The 25,469-nt window shown below is 40.8% G+C and overlaps 1 protein-coding gene across 2 annotated transcripts in view; it reads left to right on the plus strand.

The window, feature by feature from the left end:
• LOC145351797 (protein transport protein Sec24A-like) overlaps positions 1 to 23,987 on the plus strand; it is a 63,091-nt gene extending 39,104 nt beyond the window's left edge. For both annotated transcript variants that reach the window (XM_080201443.1, XM_080201444.1), the window contains exons 14-23: positions 636 to 759; positions 2,720 to 2,878; positions 3,101 to 3,274; positions 5,074 to 5,184; positions 5,996 to 6,180; positions 14,907 to 15,044; positions 15,129 to 15,233; positions 18,255 to 18,347; positions 18,630 to 18,733; positions 22,612 to 23,987. In XM_080201443.1, coding sequence (XP_080057569.1) covers positions 636 to 759; positions 2,720 to 2,878; positions 3,101 to 3,274; positions 5,074 to 5,184; positions 5,996 to 6,180; positions 14,907 to 15,044; positions 15,129 to 15,233; positions 18,255 to 18,347; positions 18,630 to 18,733; positions 22,612 to 22,726 — 1,308 coding nt within the window. In that variant the 3' untranslated portion in view covers positions 22,727 to 23,987. The remainder of the gene's footprint in view (positions 1 to 635; positions 760 to 2,719; positions 2,879 to 3,100; positions 3,275 to 5,073; positions 5,185 to 5,995; positions 6,181 to 14,906; positions 15,045 to 15,128; positions 15,234 to 18,254; positions 18,348 to 18,629; positions 18,734 to 22,611) is intronic.
• The last annotated feature ends 1,482 nt before the right edge of the window (positions 23,988 to 25,469 follow it).

Below are 25,469 nucleotides of genomic sequence, written 5' to 3' on the forward strand. Positions count from 1 at the left end.
TGTAAATTAGTTGAAAGTAAAAGGCATTTTGTTGGCATATTGTTTATAAGTTTGAATTATTAACATGCCACTGCATTTTCTAATGGGGTACGCAGAAGTTGTCTCCCGCATCCACTTGAAATAAACATGGGCCCCAAAGCTTTCCAGACAAAATTCAAAGGCATTCTCTCTGCAAAACAATTTGTGTTAGTGTTGAATTTGATCAATACTTAGCTATTGATTTTTTTTCTTCTCCAACAAAACTGCACCTATAATCCAAATGGAGAAATCACCTTAATGAGAAGGCTGTAAGAAGGCATGTTTGCATGAATATATTTCAGATGAAAAATTAATGGGCGACTTGTGCACACGTTCAAAAATTGTAAATTTGTTGTTTTCTAATTCATGTATATTCAATAAATCTGAATGCTTTTGAGCCTTTACGTTACCTCCAATATTAGTGACTTATGTTTGTCTGAAATGTGGTATGATTGTACCCTAAATGCTTGAAAGTCTACAAGTGGAAAAACATCGGTGGCTCGTTTTTCAATGTAATTTTTAATCATTTTTCCAGATCTGTGAGCTTTCTTGAATTAATCTGATAATGTAATTTTTTTAAAAATCCCATGAAATATGCTCTCTTTTGATTTTCGAAGGATGTGCAGCATCTTTCTCCAGCCATTGATTTCTACAAGAAGCTTGCCCTGGACTGTTCAGGACAGCAGATTGCAGTGGACCTTTTTATGATGAATGGCCAATATTCTGATTTGGCATCTCTGAGTAAGTAAGACTATAGTGTTTATAATATGGCAAGTTAACAACTCTTCTAGGAGTTGCACTGTAATTGCCGAACTGTAATTAGGAAACCAGTATTGTGACAACTTTTGCCTAATTCTAGAAGCACTCCCTCCATGGTACTGTGCGTATCCACAATGTCACACATGATCTGATCTGAGCTGAGCTTCTCTGAATATTTTTAAGGTCATGTTAGATAGATTTTACATTAAAGTAGAAGGGTATAAGGGAAAGTAGAAGCCACAATCAGATCAGCTATGATCCTATCAAATGGCAGAGGAGGCTCGAGAGACTGACTGGTCTACTGTTGTTCCTCATTTGTATATTCCTATGTTCTGAACTCATTTCCATTTTTGTCACAAATAACTTCCACTATGAAACAGTGTCTATCTCCACTGCCTTCCTCCATTTCTGTGCTGCTGATGCTTTCGTCTGTACTTCATCATGATTCAACTATTCAATGCCCTACTGGCCAACCAGTCATTTGCATCCTTTATAAATTTCTGATGGTTCCATCTCTCATAATTCAACATCGCCCCAATGCTGATGTGTTGGTGTTCTCTCTACTGGTGCCACAACTCAAATTCTCATTCTCGTGTTCAAATTGGTCCATGACTTTTTTCCTCTAATTTTTTTTTTCTGGCCCAACAACCCTCCAAGCACTCTGGGTACATGCAACTCTGGTTTCTTGTGCACTCCCATTTGCTTTATCCTAGCAGTGGCAACCACACCTTCAGCTTTGTAGGCCCTCACTGCGTAAGTTTTTCTATCTCTCTCCTCTCCTCTCCCAAAATCCTATCTCATGGACTGAGCTTTTAGTCGCCCACACTAATATCTTCTGTAATTTATTTTCCAGAAGTAAAATACTGGGAATACTGAAAATCTGAATTACAAATACCAAATGCTGCAGTCTTGCCAGTGATGTCCAAAATCCATCAAAGAAAGCAAGAAAATATAGTCAGCAGGTCAGGTAGCAACTGTGGAGTGAGAAATAGCATTAACATTTCAGGTTGAAGTTAGCAATGTGGTAGCTTTTGAGCAAGTCAAAGAAGGGAAGGGGGAAAACTGAAGAAAAAGCAAGGTCTGTGGTATTGTGGAAGACAGGAGAGATTAAATATAAAAGAGTTAGTTATGTAAGGCCAAAGAGAATGGCAATTGGACAAGCAAAAAAACCAAAGCAATATCTAGAAGAGGTCTGAATGAATCATAAACTGCTACCATTCAAAAGCAAAAACAAGAGTTAAGACAGAAACCTGTAAAGAATAAAGGGAACAAAATGGATATGTAAGTTATGATCTAAAATTGTGGACCTTGATGCTGAGTGTGGAAGTCCGCTGAATGTCTAGTTGAAAGATAAGGTGCTGTTCTCAAGCTTATGTTGCCCTTCATTGGAACACTGAAGGGGGTTAAGGGCTGTGACTAGCGGAAGAGCATCTTTTGATTTGACACCTTCTAAACTCAACGTAGAGGTGAAAACAATTTTGGATCATGATGTCTGTCCACACTTTGTTTCTGTTTTCTTTGCAAGTTTTGTTTTTTCTCTACTGGTTTTGCTTTTGGACAGCAGCTGTTTATGATTCTGCCATTGACACCTTTGAATGAATCATTTATTTCTTGTCCCATTTCCACTATCTCTGGGGTTGCATCACCAACTTTGCTTCTGTCACAGAACTGTTTTCTTTATCCTACTTTACCCTTTGCTTACTACCTGTCACATTTTTAAATTTTCCCAGATGAAAGGTTGTTGACCTCAAACATCAATTCTAGTATCTGTCTCCACAGGTGCTGCCTGACCGTTTGAATATTTCCAGCTTTTTGCCTTATTTGTCTGATTAGTATGCAAGTTGTTGTTGAATAATGGAAGTGATTTGTACACTGCATTTTTTTTTGTTGTTGCAGTCCTTCTATCTAAATTTAATAGAAATTATTTGCTAATGTTTTTCAGCCTGTATTTCGAAGTACTCAGCTGGTTGCATTTACTCCTATCCATCCTACCATCACAAACATAATCCTGTCCTGGTGGAGAAGTTTCAGAAGGACTTGAAGCGCTACTTGACTAGGAAGATTGGCTTTGAAGCAGTAATGAGGATACGATGCACAAAAGGTGAGTTCCTTTCATCTGTACTGTTGGAATTGTTACAGCTACAGGAAATCTAAAGACCATAATTAAAACTGCAAAGGGAGGGATTATGGAGAAAATAAAGCCCCTTTTCCTTTTTGGTGGGCAGACTAGGCTGTTGAATTGAGCCTGACACAGTTCTGTAATTTCATAAACATTGACACCATATTTACCCAGTGAAATTTAAGTATTTTTTTTTCTCACCAGGTCTTGCCATCCATACTTTCCATGGAAACTTCTTTGTGCGTTCTACAGACTTGCTTTCATTGCCGAATATAAATCCTGATTCTGGGTTTGCAGTACAGATGTCAATAGAGGAGAATCTGGTAGATGTGCAGCTTGTCTCCTTCCAAGCTGCTCTATTGTATACGTCAAGTAAAGGTACAGATAAACAAGAATACTTGCTGTCCATGTGTCTTCTGAATTCATCCAGAAGTTATTGCTGTATGGAATTTACAGCACAGAAACTTGTTTTCAGTCCAACAGGGCTATGTTGGTACTAGTAATCCCTGCAAGCTGCCTCCCACCTCAATATCTAACCCTATTAGCATATCCTTCTGTTCTGAAGGCTGATGACCTTTCATTGGAATTTCATCAACGTTTCTTGTGAAAGGTCATGAACTTGATAAATGTTTCTCTCCACAGTGTGAACTGCAGCATTTTCTCTTTTCTGTCACTGCCCATCCTGTTAAACCTTTTTATTTCAAAGATCTCTTAATTCACTCCTGAACCCCCTCTTTTCTGGAGGAAAGATTCCAACCTGTTTAGCTTTTCCAAAGTATAATCTCTTTATTCTGGTATCAATCTAGTGAATTTTCTTTGCACTTTCATATCTATCTTATAACAGTACAATAATCTGTAATGTATAACTAAGTTTAATTGAACTTTTGATTTTTAATTCTTTCCTTCTGCAAATGAACACCAATGCATGTTTACTGTTTTTACATGCTATTCTTAAACTCCCTCACTACTTTTAATAAGTTGTATAGCTCTACCCGTATCTTGTTTCCCTCCCCTCCAATTTAGACACTCTGCCATACAACTGATAGACAAGGAAAATTCTGATAGACAAGGGAATTAAGGGTTATGGGGAGAAAGCAGGAAAGTGGAACTGATCCACTTCAGATCAGCCATGATCTTGTTGAATGGCGGGGCAGGCTCGAGGGGGTAGATGGCCTACTCCTTCTATTTCTTATGTTCTTATGGAACTTCGTAAGTTTTAACCTTGGCTGTGCCATCAATGAATGTCTGAAGTGCAGGCCCAGTTGTCTTCAGTGTTAGTGTGTTTAGCTCTAATTTGATTTTTTTGATTTTTTTTTTATTGCCATGTGCTATTATGGATAGACAAATCATTGTGGTGAACAAAAGCAATCTCAACAAAGTGTTAGAACAGATTGACCACTGAAAAACTACCCTTAAATCCTAACATCTGCTTTTCCCTTTTTCATCTGGTTCTCAATTTCATTTTCTGCCCTTTCCCTAATCCATGGATGGGATTCCACCCAAAAAATTGAAGTAGAAACTGAAGTAAATCCCACTGTTTGTTTTTAGCAGGCTTTTCAAAATGAATGTCCCACACTGTGCACTGCAGAGTGCACTAGTGTGAATCACGTGAAAAATGAGTGAGCCTAGTGCCGCTGGAGAGGCGAGCAACATGTGCAGCCAATTTGTCAGCACTGAAATCGGTGCATACGCAGCATCCCACACTGATGACCTCCAATCACTGGCCTGCCTCCCTCTGTCACTGTAGAGTGCAGAGTGGCAGCAGGACCCCCATTCTCACCAATCAACCTGCCCCCTTGGCACTGCCTGACGCTGGGTGGGCAGTACCAAAGCGCCCCTTTGGGCACTGCCACTTTGCCCCTTGGACAGTGCAGTAAATTTAGTGTTTCAAAGTCTACTTTAAATATACCGGTCTTCATGTTTGTCCCTCAGTCCAATTTCCTACCACTTCTACACCCACCCCCCAAACTCCTTGCTGAAACAAGGTTTCTGGAGTATTTAATGGCAAATCTTCATGTGAATCTAAACTTGGTGTCAATAGGCTGATGGCTAAATTGTTGGGGACGTACAGATATGAAGTTTGATTATATTCTGGTTGAGGTCCACAGTTTAGAAGTAATTCAGTGTTTTTTTTTGTTCAAATACAAAACTCAAAGCTGTGTTTTGCCACAATACAGGTGAACGTCGCATTCGGGTCCATACTATGTGTCTACCTGTAGTGAACTCACTGACCGATATCTATGCAGGAGCTGATGTTCAGGCTGTCACATGCCTGCTGGCCAGCATGGGTACGTGTTTCAATTGTGTTCAGATCAATTTTTCAACGAAGCTGTTTTTTTTTAATTGCCGTTCATCTAACTAAAGATGGTGTCGGATTTTCTCATTTGGACAATTTTGCTGTAAATTACAGAGCATCATTTTGACTTTGAGGGTTAAAATAGAGTAAAATTCCACTTGCAGAATGTGAATTTTTTAAATGTTGCACCTATTTTCATGTGCGTGCGTCATGGCCTTACAGACTAACTTCCCTGGCAATTAGGTAATTTGGTGGTCTATTTCAGTGTTGTGCACCGCTCCACTGAGATCCAGGGAAAACCTTGCACGTGGACACTTAATGGGGAAGTGAATCTATGCATGCAGACTCTTTACCTGTAAATGATATTTTAACATTTTGTTTCCATTCAGAAGGTAATGCTTTGTTACTCTAGTACTTGAATTAGTATGTTTTTATTTCCCCTTCCAGCTGAGAGTCGAGATATTTTGCAGGTCCTATTGTTAATACACTTGTGTCATCTGTCTTGATTTTTTTGGTAACCTTGGTACTTACTGAAACTGTTAGTTCCCTGCTTAATCACGTAATATGTGGCAAAACTCTGAGGAAACTTGATAGTGCTAGCTAAAGTTTTCCAGCACCTCAGTTAACAACTTGAAGCGTCTGTATGCTGAAATTGCAAGATGTTAATTTAAGTTTTTAACATTGCTGTGACATTGTAATTGTTTCACTATCCACAAATAATCTCGATTTGTTTCTAATGTTTGTGCCAAATGCTGTAAGCTGTCTGCTTTGATTGCAACACTGTCTTTCCCTTTTTGATTTAGCTGTTGATCGATCGATTTCATCAAGCTTGAGTGATGCAAGAGATGCTTTGGTTAATGCTGTGATAGATTCACTTTCTACTTACCGTACAGCAGTTTTAAGCCAGCAACAGCAGCAACAGCCAGGGGTAATGGCTCCCCTCTCATTGCAGCTGTTTCCTCTCTATGTCCTAGCTCTACTGAAACAGGTATGGAAAACCTTTATTTCTCCCCATTGCCTTTCCTGGACTTTTATATTTAAACACATTCTTGGACTTGCTTGCAGGGCTGAATGAAGTGGTCCAATTGATTTGGGTAGAGCCCACTATGTTCCAGTAAGGTTCATTGGGATTTTAGTAGAGGACAAATGCTCCCCATATTGATTCAAATCTGCTGGTCATCTCAACAGTAATTTGTATTTATAATAGCAACTTCAAGCTTTAAAAAGAATCCTAAGACACTTGTGTGAGAATTAAAAAATAATTGTAAATGTGTTAAAGGGGTACCATGCAAACCATGTTCGGAGAATTGACTGAAAGTTTGTTTGAAAGAAAGAAATGGGTTTTCAGATTTGATGCCACAGCAAATGCACACATTAGAGCTTCCGGGAGGTAATTCTGTTAATTTTATATTAATTGGGTGTTAAATTGTGGATGCTATTAACTAGAGATTCCCTTGTGTTCCCATAAATAGGAACCTGCAGAAACTGTGGTGGTTAGGAGGTGCACGCTCATTGTGTAATCTCTGTAAATAAGAGTTATAAGGCTTCAATATAATGAACCAAAAACAAGAGAAGGTTCATAAACTCCAGAGTCAGAAGACAGAATGTGTGGGAGTTGATGTAAGACTGGGGGCAGGGATGGTCCAAGCCTTGGAGAAATTGTGTTTTTAGATTGCGAGTTGGGGCCAATGCATGCCGATGAGAGCAGGGTGATGGGTGAGAAGCACTTGGCATGAAGTAAGCTTGGGCAGCTTTGCATGTCCTCTGTGGAAGGTGGAGAATAGCAGACCTTCAAGGCAAATTATTTATAGCATGGCCTCAAAATGTCCCGCAGTGTTTTGTAGTCAATTATTTAGCTTTGAAGTGTAGTTACTGATGTAATATGGGAAACATAGCAGCCAGTTTGTGCACAGCAAGATCCCTACCAATAGCCGTATGATAAAAACTAGGTGCTGTGCTTCAGTAATATTGGAAAAAGAACGTTGGCCACAATGTTAGGGAGAATTCCTTTGCTCTCCTAAGCAGTTGTGCATAGAAGGTAGGAATAGCCTTACTTTAATGTCTCCTGTAAAACATTCAGCACTTGTACTTCAGTGATTTTGTACTCCAATTCCAGAATGGGACTTAAACTTCCTGACTCGGATGTGATTCTTCTGTACATTTTAATTCCTGATATTTTTTCAGTCTGTACAATTCGTTTAATTGCAAACAATATCACAAAATCCCCAGTGCATAAAATGTAAATTATACACCAATATCAGGATATTATAGATTGTTTAAGTTACTAAGTACAGGGTTTTAAGTGGCTTCTTTATAATTGACACCCAAGACAAATGGCTAGTCAATGGTAGAGAGTTTGTTTGAAGAGAGAAGTTATTTCAGTAGTTGATGTAAAGGGAAGTTACCATGCAAAAAGCAAAAGGGGAGCAATCTTTGATTTGCTAGCCCAGAGGGGATCAAAGTTTTAATTTGGTGCAAGTGATGACCAAATACCTCTCTGGAAGCTAAAAGAAAAGGCCATCTTAACTAGTAAAGGTAATGGTCCAGGCAATTGAATTAGAAGCAGAATTTAGCTAAGAAAATCTGGTCGAATATAGGAAATAATACTTCGTAAATAGACATCAGCCTTTACTAGAACTGAAGGGGAGAGGAGCCTATAAAATCAAGTGAAAGGGGAAAGGAGCCTATAAGATCAAGTGAAAAGAGTCTTGATGGCATCAGGCAGGCTATTGATAACAGCAGTATTATATAGCAGCTTTAACTTTTAACCTCAAACTGTATCCATGTTAGAGGCAGTCATGGGGGGGGCGGGGGGGGCAGAAAATCAGGGGTGAGGATGAAGAATTCTGCTACCTTGAAAAGAAAGGGTTTAGGGGGTTAGTGAATGTTTGTTGATGGAGTACTTTGAGCTCAGCAAGAAACGACCAACGCAACCATCATCTTGGGAGGGCAAAGAAATGCCAAGGTAGAAAAGTGAAGCACAGTCTACAGTGATAAACATTCTCAACTATGTTTGTTACACAGAAAAAATTTCTTGTAAATTGATGCTTGATGACCAGGAGCCTATAAAATATTTAGCAGTTAAATCAGCCCCTTAATGTGAGCTACTACACATTGACAGCTTCAAGAATTTTACTCATTGCACACAGTAATAGTCAGATACTGTCAAACCAACTGGAGAAAATTTTTTTATTTTGGGATATGAACAAGCTTTTAAAATGTTTTGACAGTACATGAAGGTGTCAGTTTAGAATGAGCACCTTTCTCCCTCTTAGTCTTGAATGTGTTAATCTTTCAGCTGCATGTTCATAAATGTTGAATGTGCATGAACATTGGAAAGCATATACCCGAGTCTAAAGTTAGCCACTTTAAAACTTTATACTGTATGACTCAGCCATTGCGACAGAATAAAACTTCTGAATCTGGTTAAATCCAACCATATAACAAATTTTAATGTGAGGAACGCAAGATGGCATTATTGATTTATCTTTTAACTTTTTTTTCAAAAAAAGTCAAACCTGTAACATATCAAACTATATCAACTTTCTAAAGCTGAATATGGGAATCTTTTGGGGTAAGTGATAAGATAGGAAGTGTATGTAAGGATGAAAAAACAAGGTTCAGTTGGGTTGCTTGAGTGTTACAAGGTAGCTAGGAATGAATTAAAGGGCTTAGGAGAGCTAGGAGGGGGCATGAGAAGTCCTTGGTGGGTCGGATAAAAGAAAACCCCAAGGCTTTTTACTCTAATGTGAGAAATAAAAGGATGACCAGGATGAGGTTAGGGCCAGTCAAGGATAGTAGTGGGAACTTGTGCGTGGAGTCAGAAGAGACAGGTGAGGCATTGAATGAATACTTTTCAGTGTTCACTAAGGAAAGGGACCATGTTTTTGAGGAGGAGTGCATGATACAGGCTGATAAGATGGAGGAGGTAGATGTTCTGAGGGAAGATGTATTAGCTATTTTGAAAAACCTGAGGGTGGATAAGTCCCCTAGGCCAGATGGGATACAACCTAGGATACTTTGGGAAGCAAGGGATGAGATTATGGAGCCTTTAGCTTTGATCTTTGAGTCCTCACTATCCACAGGGATAGTCACAGTAAAAAGTCTGACAACACCAGGTTTTAGTCCAACCGATTTATTTGATAGTAAACTCACTAGCTTTTGAGGGGACTCCCTCTTCAGGTGAATGGAGAGTTCTGGCCTCAGACAGAGCATATGAAGCACAGTCCTTCATGTAAGGACCTTCAGAGCACCCTCTGTGCTCTCATTCCACGTACTCCCCGTGTTGGAGATCTCTACTTCCTCCCAAAGATACACAAGGCAAACACACCTGGCCGTCCCATCGTATGGGGCAATGGGACTCTGTGTGAGAACCTCTCCAGCTACGTCGAGGGCATCCTGAAACCTATTGTACAAAGAACCCCCAGCTTTAGTCGCGACACTGCGAACTTCCTACAGAAACTCAGCACACATGGAGCACTTGAACCAGGGACACTCCTCGTCACAATGGATGTCTCGCCGCTCTACACCAACATCCCCCACAATGATGGCATTGCTGCGACTGCCTCAGTACTCAATGCTGACAACTGCCAGTTTCCAGATGCAATTTTACAACTCATCCGCTTTATCCTGGACCACAATGTCTTCACCTTCAACAACCAGTTTTTCATCCAGACACATGGAACAGCCATGGGGACCAAATTTGCACCTCAATATGCCAACATCTTCATGCACAGGTTCGAACAAGACTTCTTCACTGCACAGAATCTTCAACCAATGCTATACACTAGATACATCGATGACATTTTCTTCCTTTGGCCTCATGGTGAACAATCACTGAAACAACTATATGATGATATCAACAAATTCCACCCCACCATCAGACTCACCATGGACTATTCCCCAGAATCAGTTGCATTCTTGGACACACGCATCTCCATCAAGGACGGTCACCTCAGCACCTCACTGTACCACAAGCCCACAGACAATCTCACAATGCTTCACTTCTCCAGCTTCCACCCTAAACATGTTAAAGAAGCCATTCCCTATGGACAAGCCCTCCGTATACACAGGATTTGCTCAGATGAGGAGGATCGTGACAGACACCTCCAGACGCTGAAAGATGCCCTCATAAGAACAGGATATGGCGCTCGACTCATAGATCGACAGTTCCGATGCGCCACAGCGAAAAACCGCACCGATCTCCTCAGAAGACAAACACGGGACACAGTGGACAGACTACCCTTCGTCGTCCAGTACTTCCCCGGAGCGGAGAAGCTACGACATCTTCTCCGGAGTCTTCGACATATCATTGATGAAGACGAACATCTCGCCAGGGCCAATCCCACACCCCCACTTCTTGCCTTCTGATAACCACGCAACCTCAAACAGACCATTGTTCGCAGCAAACTACCCAGCCTTCAGGAGAACAGTGACCACAATACCACACAACCTTGCCACAGCAACCCCTGCAAGACATGCCGGATCATCGACATGGATACCATCATCACACGTAAGAATACCATCCACCAGGTACACGGTAAATACTCTTGCAACTCGGCCAACATTGTCTACCTGATACGTTGCAAGAAAGGATGTCCCGAAGCATGGTACATTGGGGAGACCATGCAGACACTACGACAACGGATGAATGAACATCGCTCAACAATCACCAGGCAAGACTGTTCCCTTCCTGTTGGTGAACGCTTCAGTGGTCACGGGCATTCAGCCTCTGACCTTCGGGTAAGCATTCTCCAAGGCGGCCTTCATGACACACGACAGCGCAGAGTCGCTGAGCAGAGACTAATAGCCAAGTTCCGCACACATGAGGACGGTCTCGACAGGGATCTTGGGTTCATGTCTCACTATCTGTAACCCCTGTGACTCGCCTGGGTTTGCAAAACCTCACTTACTGTACTGTCTGGAGACAATACACATCTCTTTAACCTGTGATCAGTGCTCCTTCCACACACATTGTCAGCCACTTTAGGACTTGAACAGGTTAGGTGTAAAGATTTGCATTCTAATCAGTAATCTGTAAACTGTCTGTGCTTTATATGCTCTGTCTGAGGCCAGAACTCTCCATTCACCTGAAGAAGAGGGAATCCCCTCGAAAGCTAGTGAGTTTACAATCAAATAAAGCGGTTGGACTAAAACCTGGTGTTGTCAGACTTTTTACTGTGTTTACTCCAGTCTAACGCCAGCATATCCACATCACAGGGATAGTGCCAGAGGACTGGAGAGTGGAAAATGTTGTTCCTCTTTTCAAAAAAGGAAATAGGAATGACCCTGGTAATTATAGGCCAGTTAGTCTTTCTTCGGTGGTCGGTAAGTTAATGAAAAGGGTCCTGAGAGAGAAGATTTATGACCATTTGGAAAGATTCAGTTTAATCTGGGATAGTCAACATAGTTTTGTGAGGGATGAGTCCTGCCTCAAATTTGATTGAATTCTTTGAGGAGGTAACTAAGTATGTGGAGGAAGGTAGAGCAGTTGATGTCGTATACATGGATTTTAGTAAAGCGTTTGATAAAGTTCCCTATGGTAAGCTCGTGAAGAAGGTAAGGAGGTGTAAGGTAGAAGGAAATTTGGCCAATTGGACAGGTAACTGGCTGTATCATAGAAGACAGAGGGTGGTGGTGGAGAGAAAATTTTCAGACTGGAGGCCAGTTACCAGCAGTTTACCACAGGGGTCAGTGCTGGGTCCTCTGCTTCTTGTGATTTTTATCAATGACTTGGAAGAAGGAGCTGAAGGGTGGGTTAGTAAATTTGCTGACGACACCAAGATTGGTGGAGTAGTGGATGAGGTGGAGGGCTCTTGCAGGCTGCAAGGAGACATTCATAGGATGCAGAGCTGGGCCAAAAAGTGGCAGATGGAGTTTAACCCTGGTAAGTGTGAGGTGATTCATTTTGGTAGGACAAACTTGAATGCAGATTACAGGGTCAACGGCAAGGTTCTAAGAAATGTGGAGGAACAGAGAGATCTTGGGGTTCGTATCCACAGATCTCTGTGGATCTGTTGCCACTTAAGTGGATAGGGCCCTGAAGAAGGCTTATAGTGTGTTAGTGTTTGTTAACAGGGGGTTTGAGTTTGAGCCATGGGGATATGCTGCAACTATACCGGACATTGGTGAGACCACATTTGGAATATTGTGTTCAGTTCTGGTCACCTCATTATAAGAAGGATGTGGAAGCATTGGAGAGAGCACAGAGGAGATTTACCAGGATGCTGCCTGATTTGAAGGGTAGGTCTTATGAGGAAAGGTTGAGGGAGCTAGGGATTTTCTCTTTGGAGTGGAGGAGGATGAGAGGCGACTTATGAGGTTTGAGATGATGAGAGAGCTTGATAGTCTCTGCATGTCCACTCTATTTCCTCAGATGGATGTAGCTGTTACTAGGGGGCATAACTATAAGGTTCATGGTGGGAAATATAGGAGGGATGTCCGAGGTAGATTCTTTACTCAGAGTAGTTGGGGTATGGAATAGACTGTCTGCTGTGATAGTGGAATTGGACACTTTAGGAACTTTCAAACGGTTATTGGATAGGCAAATGGAGCACTCTAGAGTTATAGAACATAAGAAATAGGAGCAGGAGTAGGCCAACTAGCCCTTCGAGCCTGCCCTGCCATTCAATAAGATCATGGCTGATCTGTCGTGGCTCAGTTCCACATTCCCGCCCTCTCCCCATAACCCTTAATCCCCTCTCTCATCAAAAACCCATCAACCCGCGTCTTAAAAATATTTAGCGAGGCAGCCTCCACCACTTCAACGGGCAGAGAATTCCAGAGATTCACCACCCTTTGAGTGAAGAAGTTCCTCCTCAACTCTGTTCTAAACCGCCCCCCCTTTATCTTGAGGCTATGCCCCCTAGTCCTACTATCCTTTTTGAGCGGGAAGAATCTCTCCACCTCTATCCTATCCATCCCATTCATCATCTTATACGTCTCAATGAGATCTCCCCTCATTCTTCTAAACTCAAACGAGTACAAGCCTAATCTATTCAGCCTCTCCTCATAGCTCAACCCCCTCAACTCCGGAATCAGCCTAGTAAACCTCCTCTGCACTCCCTCCAAGGCTAAAATATCCTTGCGTAAGTACGGCGCCCAAAACTGCACACAGTACTCCAGCTGCGGCCTCACCAATGCCCTATACAGCCGCAGCAAGACCTCCCTACTTTTATATTCAATCCCCCTCGCGATGAAAGCCAGCATCCCATTCGCCTTCCTGACCACCTGCTGCACCTGCAAGCTGGGTTTTTGCGACTCATGCACAAGGACCCCGAGGTCCCTCTGCACCGTCGCCTGCTGCAGTTTTTCTCCACGTAAGTAGTAATCCTTCCATTATTCCTACCAAAGTGGACCACCTCGCACTTGCCAACATTAAATTCCATTTGCCATTTCCTGGCCCATTCGCCCAGCCTATCTAGATCCTTCTGTAGACTCTCCCCACCCTCTGCACAATTTGCCTTTCCACCAATTTTGGTGTCATCAGCAAATTTCGACACCATACACTCGGTTCCCTCCTCCAGATCATCTGTATAAATGGTAAATAGCTGAGGCCCCAGCACCGACCCCTGGGGCACTCCACTAGTCACTGTCCGCCAATCCGAATAGCACCCATTGACCCCCACTCTCTGCCTCCTATTTGACAGGGAGGGGATAGCTTGACGTTGGGATTGGACTTACTTGGTACAACATTGAGGGCTGAAGGGCCTGTACTATGCTGTAATGTTCTATGTTTATAGTCAGTTTTTGTATTGAAAATAGATTAATAATATTGCATAGGGATGTTGTCTTTGATTAAATTTACTGCTGAGTGCTTGATCGAAGGAGATTGTCACCAACTTCAGGAAACATAAATGAGAATATGCCCCTATCTACGTCAACGGGGACAAAATAGAAAGGGTCAACAGTTTCAACAACCTGTCCTGGTCCCTGTATGCTGACACTATAGTTAAGAAAGCCCACCAATGCCTCTACTTTCTCAGAAGACTAAGGAAATTTGGCATGTCAACTACAACTCTCACCAACTTTTACAGATGCACCATAGAAAGCATTCTTTCTGGTTGTAATACAGCTTGGTATGGCTCTTGCTCTGCCCAAGACTGCAAGGAACTACAAAAGAACATAAGAAATAGGAGCAGGAGTAGGCCATCCAGCCCTTCGAGCCTGCCCCGCCATTCAATAAGATCATGGCTGATCTGTCGCTGCTTGTGAATGTTGTGAATGTAGCCCAATCCATCACACAAACCAGCCTCCCATCTATTGACTCTGTCTACACTTGCCACTACTTCAGCAGAGCAGCCAGCATAATTGAGTATCCCATGTATCCCGGACATTTTCTTCCACCATCTTCCTTCAGGAAAAAGATACAAAAATCTGATGTCATGTACCAAACAACGCAAGAACAGCTTCTTCCCCGCTACTTCTGGATGGACTTATCTTGCATTAAGCTAATCTTTCTCTTCACCCTAGCTATGTCTGTAACACTACATTCTGCACTCTTGTTTTCTTCTCTATGAATGGTATGTTTTGTCTGTATACTGTGGAAGAAACAATACTTTTCACTGTATGTTAATGTATGTGACAATAAATCAAATCGATTCTTTAAGTAGAAGGGTTAGCATAATTGGAACATGATTTTACTAATGTGTATTTCAACTATTTTAAAATCTCTAGCTGTTTGTCTAATGATTAATGACTGTCTCTTTATTGTAGCGAGCATTCCGGACTGGAACTAGCACAAGGCTAGATGATCGTGTGTTTTCCATGTGTGAAGTGAAATACCAGCCTGTATCTTACCTCATGCTTATGATTCACCCAAATCTGTACAGGATTGACAATCTGTCAGATGAGGTACGTTGTCTTTGTGTTAAATTTCTTATTAAATGCTGTAAGTATTAAGCAACTTTGGTGGTTTAATGCAGTTTTTTTTTGCAGGGATCCATTAACATTAATGATAAAACCATACCTCAGCCACCAATTCTCCAGCTGTCTGTGGAGAAACTAAACCGAGATGGCGCCTTCTTAATGGATGCTGGCACTGTAAGTGGCTTAGTTTTATAGTTCTTTAAACCCTGTTTTCACAAGTCTTCTATTCAACAATCTTATTTTTAAGAATTTGATATTGCTTTTAATTTGGCAAAAAATAATGTAGAACTGCTTTCCCATTGAGAGGCCAGCCACTAAAGGGGTGATTGTCCCAAGAAAACTTTGTGCTGAATTCGCAGGAAAACTGGTGTAAATCACAATTGTCTTTTCAGTGGGAGCTCAGACTCAAATCTCCCACACTGTGCAATGCAGAGGTTACAATCGTGATTATCATTAAAGGCTCAGGGGGCAGGGCCTATTCATGCCAAAGTCTGACAGTTCCAGAACTCTGTGCGTGCACAGTGGTCCCAAACTGTCAGCCTGCCCTTTGCTGGTGAGCCTTGGACGCTGGCAGTGCTGCCCCTCCCCCATCCCCATTTGGCCCGATCATGGTTGTGGGGGCCATTCTTGGGCCAGTCTCCCAGCCCCCCTCCCATCCTGCAGCACACCGATCTCCAGCCCTGACCAATCCTGTCTGCAGAATGGGATTCCCCTCAGCTCCTTCCTGACCGCGCCCCCCCTCCCCTGACTGATTTTGCCCTGTAGGCCCCCCAGCTTTGCTCTATGCCCAATGGGCAGCACTAAGGTGCCCCCTGGGCATGGTCACTTTGCCCTTTGGGTAGTGGCAGGGGGCACAGGCTGGCACTACCAGGGTGGCCAGGCCCAGGGGCACCATCCATACCCTGTTGCCCGACCTGCTGTGGGGGGCCCCAGTGTCCCCCTTCCCTCCAGCGGGTCTCCCGCTAGTCCCCTGAAAGTGGGGAGCTATTCTAAACCCCACCAGAAAGAAATTGTACTGGCAAGGTGGGAGATGCTATTAGGCCCAGAGAGTTCAGTCCCAGGCCCGATAATCACATTTAAATGACATTAAAGTAAGATCAAAATTTCTTGCCTGCTGTTCCCGTCGGTTTCCTGGTCCCTACCATGCCGGATATCCACTGCTGGGAGATGCGTGTCCATCGGGAACATATGCATGAATCTCTTGGCCCGACCTGCCAAAAAAATTAATGGGTTGGAATGGAAGAATCGCCCCTATAAGAAATACCTTTTTGTTGTAGCTTCTTTTAGCTGTGCAAATCTCTTGCTTACAATAAAAACCCTGCTTCCTGGATATAGCTGGCCCAACATATGGCTTAGATGCTGACTTGTTGAGTAGATTATAGCTAATCATGGTCAGAGCACAAGTTGCAAGACCAAACATTATTCTTGTGTGGATGGCATGATGATTGGAGTGATAGTGAAAATCTAAGTTTAGTGCCGTGCTGGATTGACCTAATACGTGCATTACTGAGGCAATGAGCTATTTTCTGTAACATTCTTGTCTGATCAATTGACTATGATTCATGAAGGCTTAGCAGAACATTATTTATGAATAGAAGCAAAATACTGTGAATGCTAAAGTTCTGGGAAAAAAACACCAAATACCTGAAAAGCTCCACAGGCCTGGCAGCATCTGTGAAGAAAGAAAAAGAGTTAATGTTGTATGTCCAATATAATTCCTGTTCAGAACTATTATAACATTTTTATAAATATGAGCATTGTTAGAATCCAAAGTTAAAGGATTGTTCTCCTCGTATCAATCATAATTAATTCTCTGATCCAAGTGACTTGGCCTGCGTGAAAGGACCATTTAGCATCTGGAGCCCATTCAGCCAATGATCTTGTATCTCAACTCCATTTACATGTCTCTATTCCATTTTTATTACATCTCGCCTAACAAGAATCTATTGACTTAAGTGTTTACATTTCAATTGGTCCAGCATTCACAGCTTTAGTGTTCTGGATTTCCAGATGTGCGAAAAAGTGCTTCTCAAATTCGCTTTTAAACAGCCTGGTTCTAATTTTAAGTTCCTTATGCTGACTTAGCCTCCCAGATGAAATAATTTCTGTCTACCCTATTGAAACCCTTTATTATTTTGATCACACCAACCATTTAAACTCTCAGAAACGCAAACTAGATTTATGCTCCCTGTCCTAATAACTTAACTCATTAAATGCTGAAACTTAAGGCCAAACAATCTTCCTTGAGGTGCCATGCCCAAATTGAACCTGCATTCCAGATAAGGTGTAACCATAGCTCTGCCATTGAAGTACCACTTTCTCATTCATATATTCTGATGCTCTTGAGATGGTCCAAGTTCCAGTAGACTTTTTGATTACTCCCTGTACTTCTACATTTGCTTTTACAGATTTGTGCCTCCAAATTGCTTTTGTAACTCATTGTTACTTCCACAGGAAAAAATTGCCATTTGTCTCTATCAAAGCAAAAGTGGATAACTTCAGTTTCCCACACTGAAATACATCTATCTTTATTTATCCTGCTCACTTATTTTGTCTGTGTTCCTTTGTAACTTGCTGCTTCTATTGACATAATTTACTTTGCCTCTTGCTATCGTCTGCATGCATGGACATGTAACTTCTATCGCAGTGACTTAGGTGAAGACATATGTGGTGAAACACTGAGATTCCAGTATGGATCCCTGTGTAAACCATTTGTTGCATCAGAAAATGAACCCTTTACTTGCTGTTCCGTACCTCTAGACTAATGACCAAATAATGTCACGTGGTTAACTCCAATTCTATTTTAGCACAGCTTTTAAAAAACATAGTCTTTTCATGTGATAAAGATGAGGGATGCATTTATGGAAAGCAGTGTTTTTCTTCCAGGCTGCTATAAGGATTTGATTATGTGTACTGGCTTGCTTGGGAATTTTTCAATTTTCCATTTGGTCTCTGAGGGAGACTTGCTTTTATTAAGTTTTGTGCCACTTTGAAATCTTCATTTAAAACTCCTCCGAACATGTTGCACTAAGAACGCTTGCAGCTGATGTGGGTAATATAATCAGTCTATAATTTAGACCTCGGTTGGTCTGATCAGATACTGTGATGACTCAGTGCCAACCAGTCCACATTTGTAGTTTAAGTTAACTTTCAATAATTAAAACAAAATCCAATATTTACGTTTTTGTCTTTCAGGTTCTCTATCTTTGGGTTGGAAAAAAGTGTTGTCCAAACTTTGTGAGCCAAGTTCTTGGTGCTTCCACTTACGTTTCCATACCACAAAATATGGTAGGTCAAGTACATTAAAGCATTACTCAAATCCATTATTCTTGTGCCTCTGTGGAGCCTTATGACCTTTTTCTAAGTTGAAGAAAGTATATAAATGCAAACTGCAACAATCTTGTTTACAGCATTCATTTCGTAATCGTTGTGTTGCTCTTGATTCCCTACATTTGAACTATTGTCAGAGTGCCAATATACCTCCTTTACCCTTTTCAGTAGTTAATTCAGGATCTAATACGCCTCTGCAGAATATTTTTGCATTTATCTCGATGCTTCTCTGTTACACAGACAGAGCTTCCAGAACTGAACACTGCTGAATCTGAGCGAACTAGAACCTTCATTTGCTGGTTGCGGGAACAAAGACCATTCTTTCCTGTTCTGCATGTAATCAAGTGAGTCGTGTAATTTACTATATCTGTTAACTAAGTTATAGCGCAAATATTCGGTTGAACATGTCCATGTTGGTGGTTGAGCTCCACATAGGGTTAGAAAAAGGGTTGAAGAAAGCCTATCTCCATTGCCTTCTATTCCTTTATTCCCTCTTGTACTTAAAGGGAAAAATACATCTTTGCTGACCATCTCAACTACTCCGTTGTCTTTTTACTTATGGTCTCCTCGTTTTAATTTCACTTTCCAGCTATGCATCTACCTTAGCAAGCCCTTCTGTGTTCTTAATTGTCACTGTCAGGTCACCTTTAGTCTTTCTGAGAATAAAGCCTGTTCATTCTTTTATAATGAGTTTGAGCTTCCCTGGTAATTATCACCTCAGTTCTGATATCTTTCTAGCGTTATTTTAATGGGAAGAAATTTAATTTTAAGAAATTAGGTTCAAATCTACAATTCCTTTTCAAACAAAATGTTGATGCTGCTACTCAATGCTTTTAATGCATTTTTAGGGAGTTCTGTTAACCCATACTATAATTCAGTATGGCTGCAGCATTTAACTATCCCACTATTGAAAATGCTTTTTGAAGTATTATTTAACACAGTGAATAATTTATTGTAATCTATTTTCTCAGCTATTCACTTTTTGGAATAGAAATAATGTATGAGTATTTGTGAAATGTACAATCTTTAAGTGTAAATCCAGGTTAGCTTTTGTCCAATACAGATGCTGCTAAGCAACTGGGACCCTTCAGTGTGCCTGTGTCAAATGTTAAAATCTTGTAGGAGAATCCCTACATTTGTAAGAATTCTCTTACTTCGGTATTAATTTTTATGCTATCTTTGTTTTGTACTTTGTCTTGTCATTGTCTCCCAGATTACTTGTCTGTTAACCTATGACACCTTACCAAATATCTCAGCAATCTTCCATCACCAAATTTTGAAGTATTTTAACTTTGAAGGGAAGGAGGGCAAAGTGGGTACAGATGTGCCCCACACTTGTATTTACTGTGATCTGTCTGAGTTAACATCTTCTGCAGATGTTAACTGTACAGCATTGCGAACTAATATTCACCTCTTTTCTCCCCAAATCTCTCTCTTTACAGTTGCTGGCACTATTTATAGCACAAGTACGACCTTTGAGATTAGATAACTCCGCTGGAATTCTTCTTGGAGTGCATGACAGTCCCATCAAACACTAATTTTAAAAGCATTCTAAGTTTATTGCTAAATACCCACTGTCAACACAATCACATATATGGTGCATCTATAGTGCAGAAGAGGCCCTTCAACCCATCAAGTCCGCACTGGTGCATGAAATGCCCTGACCTGCCCACCTAATCCCACTTGCCAGCACTTGGCCCATATACAACACCCTAGAGGTCACCATTAGCCAGACATTTAATTGGACCAGCTGCATGAATAATGTGACAGTCTGAACAAGAATGAAGCTGGGATTTCTGCAGCGAATTTTCCTCCTGACTCCCTGTTTTCAGTGCACCCCAAAAGCACTCACCTGCCATCATCCAGGTCAATAACTCCTCCACTCCCAGTGCTCTGGCTACAGCAGTTCACCAAAGCTTCTTTGGTAAACCTACAAACCATAGAGCACTACTGCACAAAAAAAACAAAGGCAGCAGGCAATGGACCATAAACCACTGGAAAGTTTCCCTCCAAGTCCCGTACTTTCAACACCCAAATCCTGTTCTTTCATCGCTGAATCAATGTTGTGAAATTTCCTCCCTTAAAGTCCGGAATCTACCCAAGTCTTTCAGACTGCAACTGTTCAAGATAACAGTTCCATGTCAAACAGACTTCATGATAAGATCTGTTCTGTTTGAAGGATTTTTTTCCAAAAAAAATTGTGAGCCTGTATCTTGTTTAAACCACGCTGAGTTGTTGTGTGACTGGAGTGCAGGGCATGAAAGGTGGGCCAAATTCAAAAGTGACATTTGAGAAATTTGATAAATGAGAAGGAAAATATTTTTAAGTCTATGGGGAAAGAGCAAGGGCATGCGACTAACTGGATAGCTTTACCAAAGATTTGACAGATGGAAGATGGGCTCTGACCGCTGTCTGTGCATTAATGTTCAGTGATTTTGTGCATAAAAGCAAGTTTCAAGTCCTGCTTGTATTGTTTAGCATTGGAATTAAGAGTAATGCAAGAGAGCATGTCATCAGTCTACATATGAATAAGCCACTGCGAAATAGGACAGTGCATGAGTGGAATGTTAGGGTATCCTTGAAGGGTCCTTGGATTACAAACGAGGAAGCTGCTGCAGTAAATCCTCTGGCCATGTTGGTTCTGGTGATTGTGTAAACACTTGAAGACAATGCTTTGGATAAAGATGGGAGTTGGTTGGCAGTGTTGAAAACGATAGGGAGATTGAGGAAATTTATTGCAACAAAATAAGTTGGCACTATCTGAGACACAGCAATTTGTTTAATTGGCACTTCACCCACTAGCCTAAACACCACCCTCTGTCCAACAGTAGCTGTAGTGTATCAGCAGGATGCATTACTGCAACTTGTCAAGGGTTGTTCAGCAGCACTACCCAGCTCCACGACCCTTCGCTAAGTTTATTAAAGTTAGTTTATTAGTATCAGAAGTAGGGTTACTTTAACATTGCAGTGAAGTTATTGTGAAAATTCTCCAGTCACCAATTTGGGTATTTAGCATGGCTAGTGAACCTAACCAGCACATCTTTCGGACCACCTTGAAAGACAGGGATAGCTGATGCATGAGAGCATGGTCATCTACAGACTCCCCTCTCGTGTTGTCTATCCTGACTTGAACATGCATCATGTTTCTTCACTGTTGCAGTCAAACTACCATGATTCTCCACCTAACAGCTTTGTGGAAACTCCTTGATACCGACAATTTAAGAAGTTGGCCCATCACTATCTTAAGGGCAACAAGAGACGAGAAACTAGTGATCAAAGTGTCTTTTCCAAGAACATGCACACCCCAAGAAGTAATGGGATAAAAACAACTTATTGTTTAAAATTGTGTCAGTGTTTTCAGCCATCAAAATCTGTACCAAATGGCCGCCTGCACTGTAGGATTCTATATAGTTAGATATTTGATAAATGCAAAAATTTACTATTGAGGCAGAAAACAGCATTGGCGGCAAAATTGTTTTTGAGGTCAAGTGCTGTGGACAACTGAAGTGAGCAATTGATCATGCAGAGGATGATCTTTTTGTCTTGAATTGATTCATGAGTATAACTAAGCTTTTTTGTGTCTTTTGTCGTTCCCACTTCAGAGGAAGTGGCAATTGTTTTGCTGTCTCAGAAAAGACCCAAAAGTGGGACTTCTAAATGGCTTCAGTTGTGCAAGGTGAAGATGTCATGACTTTTACAAAGTTCAGGAGGCTTAATTTTCTAAAAGAAACAATATCATCATGATCTCTGGGCATATCTTGGAAGGTTGAAGTGCAAACACTTGAACTTGGTTAAAGAAACATGCAATTCCTTAATTATAGTAGTGTTTAGGTAGTGTTGGTAGTTTTAAATTCTGAAGCTACTGAACCAAGCAAAACTTCATCTTCCTGTAATGTTCAAGTACAGATTTTACAGAACGTCCTAAAATGTAAGTTTTTATTTATTCAATGCATGGACTTGCATCAATCTCCAAGAAATGCGCAAGTCTCAAATGACTACTGGAATGATAGCAGATGAACAAGGTGGATCTTGATCTTTTCCCATCCAGCGTTCCTGTGTAAATATTAAGATCCGCAGATTTTCTTTGAAGCTCAATTTTCAAGCTGCTGGAATAAATGTGTTGTACACCTGAACACCACCTAAATCCTGTTCAAAATGTTGCATGTATAAGTATTACAAGTTAACATTGGTAACAGCTTTTGTACTTCTTTCCTTGGCACAGGGATGAGAGCCCTCTTAAGGCCAGCTTCCTACAGAACATGGTTGAAGATCGAACAGAGTCAGCATTGTCTTATTATGAGTTCTTACTTCACATACAACAGCAAGTGAACAAATGATGCATAAAAGAGATGCAAGCTTCAGCTGGGTGGAGACAGCTCGTGTTGGTACAAGGGATACCAGTATTTATATATTCTTCATAAAAAAAAATTAAATATTGGTATCCTTATAAATCAAACATATTCTAGCTTTCATTGAGCCAGTCTAATTTTCCACACAGTATGGAAATATATTTAATAAGTTGGATGACAAAACATTATAAATAGAGTGAAGCCATTTTGTGTTAACATTTTGAAGGTTTGCCTAGTTAAACCTAGCTGCATACAGTCGTGAAAACCTAGGTGTACCAGTTCTGTTCATGAGATTTGGGTTTCTACTTTTGGGAGTGTGGGGCTGTTCTTACATGTCACACACGTATAATAGCATGGTTCAAATATTCTGTAGTAAAAGCTGTGGAAACTAGAGGAAATCATCACTGTGTAGAATTTGGTGTAAATTTCTGATTTCAAATCAAGCAATGGTTGAATGTCTCCTCCCCTCCGCCCTCCTGAAGAACAGACACAATATTACAGGAGATGCTTGTGAAGAATATGAAAATGTAACAATGAAATTTTATCTCTCTCTGCATCCGTGGCCTTTATGCCTGGCAATTTGGAGAGATATTGGGCAGACTTGGAAGTCATCATTTGTAATCTTACGTTGGCAAAGATGTTTTTCGATTCTGGTCTTGTCACCAAAAAAAATGCTTCTCCTGTAGCATTGTATTTGGTCTTGAACCAGCTAAATATGATCACATTCAATGTAACATTATCTTAAATTTGCTATATTTTTCTAGTTTCTCCTGCTTTTTTACTAGGAAAATACAGATTTATGCAAAAGTGACTTATTTATGTAATTCACAACATATGGTAAAGTGTGATTTATATTGATGTTGCTGTATTGCTAATACCACATTGTTGTGCTTGAAGTATCATGTGCATCACCTTTTTAAATTTGTCTTGATATTTAAGGTTGAATGATTCTAATATGCTAATAGGCAGAGTCCATAACATTGCCTACCATGTCTGATATTTCTACTTGAAGAGAACAAACACTTTTGAAATCATTGGGACATATGTATTTTACAGACATGCTTTTTAATACAGAATTGTTTAAATTAGTGAACAAATTGATGCTGCAAAACCTGCTGTAACAGTATCTGGGACCACAAATATTCATTTGAAAGTCCATACACTATAAAATGTAATCTGTAAATAGTAAATTGCATTTTGTAAAGTAGTGTATAAAATTGTAACAAATTAAATCCTAATTCTCTTAAAAGTGTCTGATGCTGAGGCCTTGTGTTCTGCAATTGCTTTTTTTTGGGGTGAGGAGGGGGGAGGTTTAGCATGTGAGTGCATAACCTTCTACCCAATGGTTTGTACCTATCTGTGAAATTATTGAAAAGAGAACCACTTGTACTGTACACTGTACCCCAGGTTGTTTTTTGTGATAGGCGGTGTGGGACAAATTTGCAAAGTAAAACTTGTGAAATAAGTGACACACTTGTTGGATATGGTAGTGATGGAAGATGATCCCTTTAATGATAATGCAATAAGAAAACAAATTGTTCCCAAGCCTAGCAGTTTTTGGGTTTGAAAATGGCTCAAAACAAAAGACTTGTAACTGCATTTCACTTTTGTCCAGTTACCATAGTTCTCTGACTACCTGTTCTTCAAATAAACACGTTCAAATTAGAGATGAATATCATGACTGTGGGGCCTGTCTGTCTTTATGAGCACTTCTGACGTTGCTGGCAATTGTCTGACCCAAGTTTAGATATTTCATGAAGTAAATGCTAGTTATTGGCAGGACCATTAAGCTTTGGATAAATTGTACTGACCTTCTGATGGAAAGTTAGACTTCCAAAGCTAAATGCCTGCAGTTCAACCATTGAAACACTATTAAAGTTGGTGTACGTGACAAACGTCTAGGTGCAGATACTGTCTGGGAGACTGTTCTTTGCAATTAGCTACTGGTGTTTTGCGCTGTCTTTTTGGATTGGTCAAGAATGTTCAAATGCAATTATAATGGCTTTTATGTTTTATGAGACTCAAACAGTTAGCTCTTGTAATACTACTTCAACTATTCATAGATAAGTCATTGTGCTTCAGAGTGCTAGTATATCATTGCAATCTGGTTATGAATCTTCATATTGTTATGTGCGTTAAGCCCAAGGAAATATCCAGAGTCCAAATTTTATTGTTGGGCTACCTTATCTGAAGAATTATCCAATATCTGCAGATTTTTCACTTTACTGAATTTTTAGTGTGCTAGACAATGTGCTTTGGAGGGAAGAATCCAGGATTTGTCTGGAGTAAGAATTACAAAGGATAATTCTGATAGTTTATAAAATTGAGGGGTATAGATAGGGTGAACAGTTGGAAGCATTTTCCCAGAGCGGAAATGACAATTACAAGGGAGCACAAGTTCAAGGTAAAGCAGGGTGGGGGGGGTTCAGTGGAGATTGCGGGGCAAGTTTTTTGTGGTGAGAGTCTGGAATGTACTGCCAAGTGATGAAGTTGAGGCAAAGATGTTAATGACATTTAAGACTTACCTGGACAGACATATGAACAGACAGGGAATAGAAGGACATAGGCTGTTGGTCTCGATAGGACAACATGATCGGTGCAGGATTGGAGGGCTGAAGGGTCTCCATGTGCTGTACCGTTCTTTGTTCTTATAAAGGCAAAATACTGGAATCTGAAACAGTAAATGCTGGAGAAACTCAGCAGGTCTGATAGCATCTGTGGAGAGAGAGGC

This window comes from Carcharhinus amblyrhynchos, chromosome 13, assembly GCF_965287045.1.
Source record: "Carcharhinus amblyrhynchos chromosome 13, sCarAmb.v2.hapA, whole genome shotgun sequence".
NCBI classification, from domain to species: domain Eukaryota; kingdom Metazoa; phylum Chordata; class Chondrichthyes; order Carcharhiniformes; family Carcharhinidae; genus Carcharhinus; species Carcharhinus amblyrhynchos.